The sequence below is a fragment of the Dendrobates tinctorius genome, unplaced genomic scaffold, assembly GCF_039654945.1.
Source record: "Dendrobates tinctorius isolate UK_male_01 unplaced genomic scaffold, ASM3965494v1 ptg000011l, whole genome shotgun sequence".
Classification (NCBI taxonomy): Eukaryota; Metazoa; Chordata; class Amphibia; order Anura; family Dendrobatidae; genus Dendrobates; species Dendrobates tinctorius.
The window spans coordinates 50937063-50949870 of record NW_027361679.1 but is presented as its reverse complement, the minus strand read 5'-3'; the positions used below and the strand labels follow the sequence as shown (position 1 = coordinate 50949870).

Genomic DNA, 12808 nt, shown 5'->3' with positions numbered 1-12808 from the left:
AGTGACATTAATGGGTCAGTGTTCAGTTTTCTGATTTACACTTGGACAGCGCTTGGGCCTGAACATAGTTTGTATGAACAGGCCCTAATGTATATTTAGGTTTCATAGTGGTGGAATACAATAGGAAAAGGTTTTTTTGTTTCTATCGGGAAATGGGGTCTTCTCCTAATGCAGTATATACAGTAAATGTTCCTCCAGTGAGTAATATTGTGCACAAAGTGGGAATCATTTCACAGGTATACAAACAGTAGATGCAGCACTAAAATCTTGAAGATTTTTGGGTCTAACATACAGTAGATTAAAATAAAAATTTAAATACATAAAGGTGATTTTAAGGAAAGAAATAAGGATACGAAATTAAACAATGATAAACTAATATCTGCAGTGATTTGACTGATTGTTCCAACACGAATACAGTGCATGTAACACTAATATAAAGTATAATAAAACATCTAGCTTTCGCCTTTGGTGGCAGTGGTTGCAGTGTGTGCAGTGCATTGTTGCAGGCAAGTGGACAAACCAAATATTTGCCATGTGTTTTAGCCCCTTTTGTCTCACACCGGTGGGCACAGCGAGGTAGCTCAGTTGTGAGTCACAGTAAGTACTGCTCAACTGTCCATCATTCATTTTCGTTCCCTTTTCTTTCTATTTAGAAAAATATTGGTGCTCCTTTCTTTGTTACAAATTATAAAATGGTAGAATCCTTTTGTTTTTTTAATCAAAATATACTTTGTATGTGCCAACATGTCATCAAACTTCTGTGCCATCATGTAGGTTATTATGAACTTTGACTTCAAGGTTCATTTGCTTAATGCGAACACTTTTAACCTCGTAGTCATCTGTGCTGTCATTGAGCAGGTTGATGTTTCGGACAGTGCAATGCTGCCTGTTACAGTTCTTTTCCATTCTGTCTAAGTTTTTCCTTGAAGCGTCCACCTTGGTGTTCAGTGGATATTCCTCAGCAGCATCTCTAGGTGGCCTCTTCTTTTTATTTCTCCTGCACTTCTGTGCTATGAGGCACACAGATAGGAGAACAAGCATCAGTAGCATAATGGCTGCAAAGGCACTTCCAATGGAAGCCCCAGTCTGAGATGCTGCAGTTGCAGCACTTTCCATTTCCAAGTTCAAAGTCTTCATGTTAGTTCCATTCTTAACCTGGTCTCCTTCATTGTCATAAATCAAAGAATCATCCAGAGTAAGCCTGCCATTCTTGTCAACCAGGTCCCTGCGGGCACGCCTCAGTTGGTAGGTCAGGGATCGCTGAACTCTAGGTCCTGCCATGGTCTCTGGGCCAATGATGTAAATAACTTGAAGGTACCACTGGTGCCCAGTTTCAACCTTCAGGAGACAAAGGGAAATAGATTACATATGAGAATCAGAGAATTCTTGCTAAGTGTCAACCTAAATGCTTAGTATTTTACATTAAAATGTCCTAATATGCTACAGATTACAAAATGTGATCATAAAGTACAGCATTGGTCATGTAGCTGAACTGGGGAAGCCAACCTTGTAGAGGGCATCAACCTTCATGGTAAAGCCATCCACTCCAGGCAGGCTGCTCATGGCATGAAAATCTGATGACTCTGCTGCAAAGGCCGCATCAAATGGAACATCATGGAAGAATTTATCAGTTACTTCTGGTTGGTTTCGGTCCTGTGAAGTTCATAGAAAAGGAAGAGAATGTGTTTAGAACATGCAAGCTCCTGCTCAAGACCTGGAAATAAACCGATATAATAATACAGTAATTGGGTTTGCTCATGGAAATCATCAGGTTTTCCTTCAGAAGTGCAGTTGACAGGTTCTGGATGATTAATGGAAAAAAGTTTAATTTTTTGTTTGTTTTATTTTTTTTTAAACGGGCTATGAACAAATCCAAGTCACACAGAGCTTTGTTACGACAGTGTCTGCTATATACCAGAAGGTGGCAGTATTACATTCTGTAAAAAAATTCCAGAGGTTTTGTATTGGTAAAGATAACGGATTTTGTTTTTTTGTAGAAAATAGATGTAAATTAATGTATTCCTAAGACGAGTGATTTATGCACAAAAATATATGATAATAAAGTTTTGTCCTCTTTGGAAGATATGGTACAACAAGCATAGTCCTCTTGAAGCTTTAACATGCATTGTTAATTAGCTGTACTTTTTTTGTGCTCAATGCATTTTAAAAAAAAAAGTTGCCATTTTTTTTTTTCACACCACAACCTGTATAACAAAAATTAGAAATGTTTCAATTTTCATACTAGGCCATGGGACTATATTAAACTCACGAGGCCGGTTCATTTAAAGTCCCTTTTTTCTTCTTATTTGTAGTAGACTGCGTCTGAGTGTTCGCCTCAAGTAGGTGTACAAGCTCAACAATGATGCACGACCGAGCACACGTTCATTCGGCTGGCACCATTATAGCCTATGGCCCAGTCGGCGCATATGTCCGAATCCCGTTTTGTAGATGGGGGTTTGGATATATGCCCCTACAGGGCCACCAAGTGTGTACTAGACGTAGACGCAATGTGGAAGCACCCTAAAACATCTGGATAAGTAAAGTTGTAGAGTAAAGTTTCTTAGTTTTGTTTTTTTTTTTTTCTACAGAAGACTTTTCGGCATCCTCATCATCATCAAGAGGACTGAGTACAATGACAGGACAGGTAACATCTCTGCACACAGTAGAATCCATCATCCACAATAGGTGATTTCACAGTTTCACCGATTCTACTTTCTTCATAATGACCTTTTTACATGCTCATTAGATGCATCAATAAAAAAGATAGGATATGAGCTAGTCTATTGCTGCTAATGTACATGTGTATTTCCTGAAAAATAAAACAAAACTAGAAATAAAATATCCCCAATGGCTAGTGTGAATATTTCCAAATTTCTACACTTTTTTTTTTTCAAAATAACATCGGTGATATATTTAAAAAAAAAAAATCAAAAATAATATAGCACTCAGCAGCCCACCCTACAGCATTCAGCAGACATAGGATAAGTTGGGGCTGAGGAGTTATCAGTCATGCTCATGTTCTCTAACTTATTCAAACAAACAATAGAATCCAGAAAAAAATCTACGAAAATATGGCACTCACAAAACTATATGAAATATTCTTCCTTTATTCAAAAACGGACACGGAAGAAGGCAGAGGAAGCGTGTTTGAATGCGAAACGGTTTTTGCCAGAATTTGACAGCAAAGAGTGATTAAAAGAAGTAAGCTTCCCATTCTTCACATGGCTTCCAATTGGTAGCCAGTCATTATGTTATGCACAGATGTAAAAAAAAAATAGACACCATCTCATGGATATGCACTTTTTGGAATAAGTGAAGAATATTTTATACAGTTTGGTGAATGCCATATTTTCTTCCATTCCTTTTGAAAACAAACCAATGCCAAAAATATTTTAAAAAAACATACATTTAAAGTAAAAACCATATGTAAACAGCAAGTCATTTTTTGATGACACATTCCCTTTACCATACATACATACCTCACGTTCCTATGGAAATGACCCACTATAGCAGCACAGTGGCCAACATTTACTAATTTTACTTGTGTCAGAAATCTGGTGTCTTCTGCGAAAAGAAGATTGGGCGCCTCACCAAACACTTACCCAAACCCTATAGAAAAGGAGGCATATCTTTGGAGAGTCCGGAATTATTGCAGATTAACTACTGGCGTCAATTAATAGCCTAATCTAAAATACCACGTGACACGGAAATAATCTTACCAAAAGCAGAAAGCGATGCTTTAGGTTCTTATTGGGCTGAATACAACCATATTGTGGCCCCTCATTATAAATAGTTCCAGTGGGATCGAAAAACGGAACGTATCCATCCTTTCCAGTGCAAAGATAAACTTTCTCCAGTTGGAGCTTATATGCGGAATTCAGATTCTGGTCGGGATTCCAAAGTACTCTTCCATACAGTGTTTGGCCTACGAAGAGATTGGATGCTTAGAAGATGGTGGGAGTCATGTGACTAACAATATCATAAACTTGTACTGACATTTAAAAGCTAACTGGAAATGTTAATAATCTGCATAGTGATCTAGTAATAATTAATAACACATACAGAAGATACAGAACAGCAGATAACTACAGATACGCAAGTGATTTTTTATGTTTCCACCTTTTCCTTGTAATTTCATTAAAGGTGTTGTTCACTTCTTGGACAGTGCCATCTTCAGGTGCAACAATCATTTTAATTCCTATACGATAAATCAATAGTGCTCCTGAACAGAAACAACTTTGTAATATATCTTGCAGGAGAAATCTATTTCTTTTTCCTCCTGGACTGATCATTCATTAAAATCTGTATTCAGCTGGCCAGCCCCTACTTTTCGATTAGGCGGGCTGGCCAGCACACTCCTAATGCATAGCCTTGTGAACACCCCTCATGCGAGACCAGACGTGTCTGGGCTTGGCTGCACCCCGAAAAATATAGTGCAAAAAATACAAAAATAGTGAGGTATTAGTTGATATTTTGGCCAAAATAGGTGAGCTCGTAACCTGCGCCTAAGGTCCCCACGCTTACGAGTCCTAACACTAAACTAAATAGCAAAGCCACTAAAGAAGACAAAAAGGCAGAAACACTTACCTCACTATTTTTGTATCTTTTGCACTATATTTTTCAGGGTGCAGCCAAGCCCAGACACGTCTGGTCTCGCATGAGGGGTGTTCACAAGGCTATGCATTGAGGGTGTGCTGGCCAGCCCGCCTAATCGAAAAGTAGGGGCGTGTCTAATAGGCTGTGAACCAGAAACTGTGCGGTACCTTTGTGTGAACAACGCCCTATGCGGGCCTTTATTGTGCAATCTTATACTGGGCAGTCACCCCCTCCAGGATTGGGTAGGTGGAGAGTGGCTGATGATCTGGTATTTTGCACTTGTGTTGCTCACATCTTGGCCCATCTATATGGGCTGGCTGCACCCTGTAGTGCATTTGTTTCAAGATCTGGGCAGGTAAGTGTTGCTGCCTTTTTGTCTGCTGTTTAAAAATAGTGTACAGAGAGCCAGAACTAACATTAGTTAGCGGCATGTAGCATAGACGATCCTACGCGCTGCGGCATAGAGCCTTACTCATGGATGAAATTTTAAAATAAAATCATCTGGTTTCCCAGCAGACTGCTCTGAAATATACAAGTTGCCATAGAGGATCCTCAGAATGGGTGAGCTGAAATTTCTCTTTTCTCTTTTGCTATACCTGTATAATTTACACCATTACATAATCCAGACTGAATCTTATAAACTAAAAGATGCTTTCAATATTCCCAACTGATAGTCATTCCCAAAGTGATCCTAAATCCTACAGTAGTATAATCATACTAAATGTAATTAGAAAATGACACAAATAATATCAAGGCACTTACAGGGACTGCTCCCTTCTCTCCTAATATACTCTCTGCTAGGTTTAAGATGAGCATTGGTTTGTGAAGTAGGGATCTGAATGCTACCCCCATTATTCTGGCGTTTTAAAGGGGTATATTCAGTAGTGGTATCGATTGTCACAGCATGTGCTATTCAGAACTAATAACTGTGACTGAGACCTAGCTGCTGAGTGCTCCTCCTCTCTCCTGAAATGTCATGCCTTACTACTAGCTTCTAAATTAAGCCACACCCTCCTGACCACTTTCTGCCTGTGTGTAGGTATGTCATTTCATTCTTTCCTTTGCGCTCAGGTGACAGCCCCCGTGATCTATGCTTGCTTCTACATAGCTTTATATGTGACATATCACCCCAGCAGTTTTCGGGTATGTGCACAAGTCTTTTTCAGCCAAATCCACTTTGTAACCTGCATGAAAAAGTGATTAAGAAATGCTAAAGTGAATGAACCTTTGCGCTGTAATGTCAAAACAACTTGCAGTGCAATTGTTCAGTCTTTTTAGCTTCATTTATCATTTCCATTCCTCAAAAAATGCCCTGACCAGACTACTATGTTATACATAGAAGTAAAACTAACCAACAAAAAGGAAGAAAATGCTGAGCACTCCCCAATAACCTAATTCCTATTTAATCCTGCAATACCTGGTGGCTTCAAAACAGCTTCACCAGACCGTGGTTTAATAAGCAACTTTGTGGTTTTGCAGATATCGTTGATATACACTCTGGGCTTTTACTACATTACAATCTCACTTTAACATATCCTTAAACTCTCATTATTGGTATATGCAAATCAGCACTATATGTATACTCTGGTTTTCTTCCTTCACAGTCTCCCATCCTACCCACTATGAAAACTTATGTAGATCTGGTGTCTCAGCTAAAGGGACTTATATTGGATATTTATCGGTTATCACATAACCCCTATATAGACAATCACCTGAAACACTCAAACATGAGTAAATGGGAACGTTTTCTAGGGGAATCCCTCTCGCCTAGTACTTGGCAAGGAGTTTGGAGGACTGCAGCTAAGACTTTCACATGATTCACCTATAGGAAAATCAATATAAGCTACATATGTTTTGTCATCATACGCCTTCGCTATTACATAAACTTAACCCTAATATTCCCATCTGTTGTTGGAGATGTGGTAACATTGGTGTGTGGGGGTTAGGAGGGGACTTTACCTCACTTATTCTGGCCCTGTGTAGGAGGTATTCAAGGCTTTTGGGACTCTGTGTTTTGGGACACTTAATAGTCCCTTTGTACCCAATAAATGAACTTGGTTATCAGTAGTAGTAGGTATTGAATTAGAAATGATCTTTAATTCCTTCCCCACACATCATTATGTGTCATTGTTTTGTCAATTTTCATGTTCAAATGTAATTATATGATGTGAACTCTTTAGTGGGGAGTTCATTTATTGTTGCTGAATGATTATTGAGTTAAACTATGTAGTATTGTTTGCTAACATTTTGTGGTCCCTAATTTTATTTTGGAAAAATTCAATAAAAATTCAGTTGAATGGGAAAAAAACGCTACAGCAAAAAGCAGGAAAAAGAGAGCTTTAATAAAAATACTGTTGGCATTTTCCTGAAGAGTCTTCGGCTTGAAAAATCTTGCCGGGTACGCATGCGTCTAAAAGACGTCGTGTGCACATACCCTTAGTATGCTTCGTCCTCAGGCTAGAGAGGCACATGTCATACAGGAATTCTATTGAGGGAGTGTGGGGGAGAGGGAGAGTAGTCCTGGTGCGAAGGGAATGGACTATGGGAGGAATACATCCTGCAGCTGTACTATTTTATACACAGAAATTATACTTTTTACATGTAAAAACATTCATGCACTATTAATTCATTTTTTAAAAAAACTAACATATTGCATAACATATACTATGCAAATGAATCAGCTTGAAGTGTTCAGAAACAATTTTTTTTACACTTGGATTATAATGATAGCTATCACCAGGATACAAAAAGCATAAACACAACAACACAACTTTTAGAATACTCCATGCTTACCGTAGCTATATTTTTTCCTACCTACACCCATATCTGCAGGTTCTGTATTATCATACGAAAGCCTCTTCCTGCCATCACCACCACACTGATTGCTAACTCAGTCACTCAAACACTTGGACTTTTGACTGTCGACTTCTATCAAAATTGCTACCGCTTTTTTTTTTAAAGGATCATATAATTATCTTTATCTCTAGGATGGACCAATTTGTCCTCTCCATGGCGTAATCTAAGCATAAGTCTGCTTAGAGAAGCAAAGCGCCGCATAAACGCACCCACTTCTTTCTCCCATTTCCTTTTTCCATGTTTATTCTAACTGAAGACATATTTAACCCCTTCATGACCAGAGCCTTTTTCGATTTTTCGTTTTTCGCTCCCCTCCTTCCCAGAGCCATAACCTTTTTATTTTTCCGTCAATATGGCCAAGTGAGGGCTTATTTTTAGCGAGACGAGTTGCACTTTTGAACGACACCATTGGTTTTAGCATGGAAAACAGGAAAAAAATTCCAAGTGTGGTAAAATTGCAAAAAAAGTGCAATCCCACACTTGTTTTTTGCTTGGTTCAATTAATGCAAAAACTGACCTGCCATTATGATTCTCCAGGCCATTAAGAGTTCATAGACACCAAACATGTCTATGTTATCTTTTATCTAAGTGGTGGAAAAAAATTCCAAAGTTTACTTTAAAAAAAAAAAGCTCAATTTTCCAAGACCCGTAGCGTCTCCATTTTTCGTGATCTGGGGTCGAGTGAGGGCTTATTTTTTGCGGGCCAAGGTGACGTTTTTAATTATACCACTTTTGTGCAGATACGTTCTTTTGATCGCCCGTTATTGCATTTTAATGCAATGTTGCGGTGACCAAAAAAACGTAATTCTGGGGTTTTTAACTTTTTCTCACTACGCCGTTTAGCGATCGGGTTAATGCTTTCTTTTATTGATAGATTGGGCGATTCTGAACGCAGCAATACCCAATATGTGTATGTGTGATTTTTTTTTAATAGTTTTATTTTAATCAGGGCGAAAGGGGGGTGATTTGAACTTTTAGGTTTTTTTTTTATTTTTAAACATTTTTTTTTTGTTTTTACTTTTGGCATGCTTCAATAGCCTCCATAGGAGGCTTGAAGAATGCACAACCCGATCGGCTTTGCTACATATGGGCGATGAGCAGATCGCTCATATGTAGCAGATTTACTACTCTATGAGACCTCTGGTTGTCCAGGCAATGTGTCGCTGACCCCCGATCACTTGACGGGGGTCGGCGATGAGCTCACTTCCGGCCCGGCGGCCGGAAGCTCTAGTTAAATGCCCGCTGTCAGTGTTTGACAGCGGGATTTAACTAGTTAATAGGAGCGGGCGGATGGCGATTCCGCTCGCACCTATTGCGGGCATATGTCAGCTGTTTATAACAGCTGATATGTCGCGGCTTTGAGGTGGGCTCACCGCCGGAGCCCACCTCAAAGCAGGGGAGTCTGAACGCTGACGTACTATCCTGTTAGCGGTCAGAAAGGGGTTAATATACAAACTGTAAAAAGGCAAATGGAAACAGAAGACATTACCTTTGGAGAAAGCACCTTTATAATCCATCTCTGCCAGTGACATCTCAGTCTTTGTTGGGTCCATCAAGAAAATCTTTTCATTGTTACACAGCTGGAATTCAGTGTTTAAAGAATATACAACAGGTACTGGCCGGTTAGTCTGCTGAAAAGCAATAGGGATGAGAAACCTAGGAAAGGAAGTAAATTGTAAGATGTATTGTCACTTTAAAATGGATATGCTACTATTTTAAAACAGGTCATGGCCAACATTACAAGAGGAGAAAAGAATGGGTGTTGGAAAAGAAGGCACCTAAAGAGGTTGTTGTCCACTGCTCGGACAACCCCTTCCCAATCCCTCTGTTGCCCACTTGTAAAATAATAACACTTATACTCACCCCCCGTGCTGGTACCGTCGGCACTGGCTCTCCCAGGGATTGCGTAACATTTTTATGTTACACGATCCCTAAGGCCAATCAGCGCTGGATTCCCTCTCTCTGCCTTCGGACGAATCACATACATCCGGAGGAAGTAACAGCTGCCACACAGAATAAGTGTTATTATTTTACAAGGGGGAAACATGAGGATTGAGAAGGGGTTGTCTGAGTAGTGACCTCTTGGGTCATATATTCAGAAACAATCTTTATTCATGGTAAGAACCAAATAATAATATTGTACCTATTAACATGCACAATAAGGATGTGAGGAACCACCTCCCTTACTCCAATATTAAATGTGGAAAACATTCCTGTACATTCCGCCCCAGAGCAAAAATAAATTACAAAGAAAATGATAAAGACACCACATGCTGATAAAGAGTCCACCAAGAAACATTGCTCCCAGCGCCGGCTTCATCAGGGACATTCCTGACTAACTTTGATAGATTGTATCCCTCATTTCCTTATTTTATTTAGATGGTGGCCATCAGATGCTTAGTAAACGTTTTCAATTTTGCTGAAGGACAGAGGAGAGATGTAGCTTTGTGCAGTATAAATGAAGGCAGCTTGCAACTAAATACTTAGCAAATGCTTTAAATATATTTAGGCTTTGTAAAGACACTTATACTATCTATATCATTACAAGACCAGCCTCAAAAGTGACATACTGACCTTTCTGGAGCATGGGCTGTGCAGGCCAGAGGTCTATCTCCAGGGTCTACCCATGACTGTGTTGGTTGCACAGTGCATGGAATCAAGTAGATTGTATATTCTCCAGAATAGTCTTTTCTGAAAGGAAACATACAATTATTAAACTATATATTATTTAGGAAAATACTACTACATACTTCACACCACAGAATTATACAGTCTGAGAATTCAGACTATGAACACCAACGAATCATCAATATCTAATCTGACTGATATTAGGAGGTTTCTGTAGGGGCTCCAGTATTTTACAGTTACTTTAGATATTACCTGCTGTATGAGCTTGTTGCTCTCCAGAGTTGATATGGAGAGTCAAATGTCTGCGCACTCCACAAAGGTTGAAGATCAAACTCAATGCCACCCAAGTGATCAGGTGCCACAATACAAGACTTCATATCGGGAAGAGTATGGTGATCCATTAGAAACTGACCTGTAGAGTAGATTAATGAATAGTGGATATATGCATTTTTTTTTTTTATCCAAGTCCAATTTACAAATAAATTACCTAATTTTTAAAATCTATCCTTAAAGGGTAACCTGACGTGCAACGCCAAAGCTAAGTGAGAATGGCTCAAGTGGGTTTTGACACTACTGCAGCACCAGATGACTAAATGAGTAGAGATGAGTGAACCCAAATGTGTTCAGGGTCCATACCAGACACCTACCAGACTCTCCGAACATGGAATTTTTACTGTTCGGGTTCAGCAGAATAATAAAGCTTGTTGAAAGGCTGCAGCACCTTTTCTGGTGTGGGCATTTCTGGCACCATCAGGGTATGTTTCCACGATCAGTATTGGCAGCTCTTTGGACGCAGCTCATGTCCGCTCTGTCCAAAGCGCTGCAGGCTTTTGTACGCGCGGTGATTCCGCTTGTGTTCATTGAACCATGCGGAATCACCGCATCCTATACATTGTATGGGTGATTTTATCTTGCGGAGATGGAGTGTCTCCACAAGATAATAGTGCGCATGTGCGTATACGCAGGGAAGCTGGAGGCGTCCCTGCACGCATAATGGAGGATGGGATTTCATAAAATACCCTCCACTATATGCAGCGTCCAACCCGCAGCGTTTACTGACCTTGGAAACATACCCTCACAGCCATGGCAAGAATTTCTGTGTACTGGCATGACTGTGAATGGCTGGCGCACCATGTTATAAAAAAAAATGCTGTCCTACCTAATTTTTTTTTATAACAAGTGCAGGTAAGCAGATAGCTGCAGCCCTCAGTTGTTTGTTTTATCTTAGCTGATTATCAAAAATAGAGGGGCCTTCACAATGCTTTTTTTTAAAATTAATTAAATAATTTAAAAAACATGACATGGGGGCACTTTTTGATAACCAGCCAAGTTGAAGCCTCCGCTGGGGGCTGGAATTCTCAGACTTGGGAATGTCCTTGGTTATTTGGCCCTCCCCAGCCTAAAAATAGCAGCCCGCAGAAAACCCCAGAAAAGGAACATCCAATAGATGTGACAATTCTGGTGCTTTGCCTGGCTCTTCCCAGAATAATAAGGCTGACTCACCAATGTCTGCTTTCCCTGGATTGGTTATTAAATATAGGGGAGACCCCACATGGTTTTTTCATTTATTTATTTAATTTATTATTATTCACTTATTAGTAACAAATAAATGAAAAAATAGAATGGTGACCTCAATATATTTAATAACCAGCTAAGGGAAATCAGACAGCTGTGGGCTGATATTAATAGGCTGCGAATTTGTAGTTTGGCCATTTCCAGCCTACAAATATCAGCATGCAGCTGCCCCAGAAGTGGCGCACCATATTTGATGAGCCCATTCTGGTGCCTAGCCTCAGCTCTTCCCACTTGACCTGGTGCAGTGGCAATCAGGGTAATTGTTTTTGAGGTTAGTAATGGAGAGGTTTCAGTCAGACACCCCCATTACTAATCCAGTAGTGAAAATAAACATACACACACACAAAAAACCAAAACAACTTTATTTCATTAAAGACTTCCCCAACTAGCCCTCGTACACCTATTTATTAATAAAATGATTCCAAACAGTAATCCACGCCCATCTTCTTCTTTGTCTCCGGCGCCTGTGGATAGCAGTAAAGCTACCATTATGTACAGGCACCGCGGTGCTATCAGCGAGAGCAAAGAAACAAGGATAATAATTTTATTTCTATAGTGCCAACATATTCCGCAGCACTTTACATTTTAGAGGGGACTTGTACAGACAACAGACATTACAGCATAACAATAAAACAGATCAAAATAGATACCAAGAGGAATGAGGGCCCTGCTCGCAAGCTTACAATCTATGAGGAAAAGGGGAGACATTAAAGGTGGATGGTAACAATTGCTTTCGTTGTTCGGACCAGCCATAATGTAAGAAATCGGGTATTCATGTAATGCTGCGTGAGCCGGTTATCAGCCTAAAGCCCACGTTACACACTGTGATATCGCTAGCAATATCGCTGTAAAGTCACCGATTTTGTGACATTATAGCGATATTGCTAGCGATATCGCTACATGTGATACTTGCCTCCGACCGGCTCCCCCACTGATTATCGCTGGTCTCGCGAGAAGGTCCTGGATCATTTCTCGTTGGCCGCATGGACGCGGGCGGGAGGACGTCAGGATCGCCGCGTCTGACAGATAAGTAGCGACCCCCGACCCCAGCGATGTCGCTGGTGAGATCTGCCTGTGTGGCAGCTCACTAGCGACCACTTAGCGTTGTCAGGATCGCTGGTGCATCGCTAAGTGTAACGGTACCCTAAGTATG

At 40.1% G+C, this 12808-nt stretch overlaps 1 protein-coding gene across 1 annotated transcript in view; it reads right to left on the bottom strand.

Annotated features, from left to right (window-relative positions):
* Nucleotides 1–701: 701 nt before the first annotated feature.
* Nucleotides 702–12808, bottom strand: part of FRAS1 (Fraser extracellular matrix complex subunit 1) — a 692624-nt gene continuing 680517 nt past the window's right edge. Inside the window, exons 69-74 of the mRNA XM_073542109.1 lie at nt 10333–10492; nt 10027–10143; nt 8942–9108; nt 3720–3925; nt 1507–1653; nt 702–1338 (exon numbers count right to left, since the gene is read on the bottom strand). Coding sequence (XP_073398210.1) covers nt 751–1338; nt 1507–1653; nt 3720–3925; nt 8942–9108; nt 10027–10143; nt 10333–10492 — 1385 coding nt within the window. The 3' untranslated portion in view covers nt 702–750. The remainder of the gene's footprint in view (nt 1339–1506; nt 1654–3719; nt 3926–8941; nt 9109–10026; nt 10144–10332; nt 10493–12808) is intronic.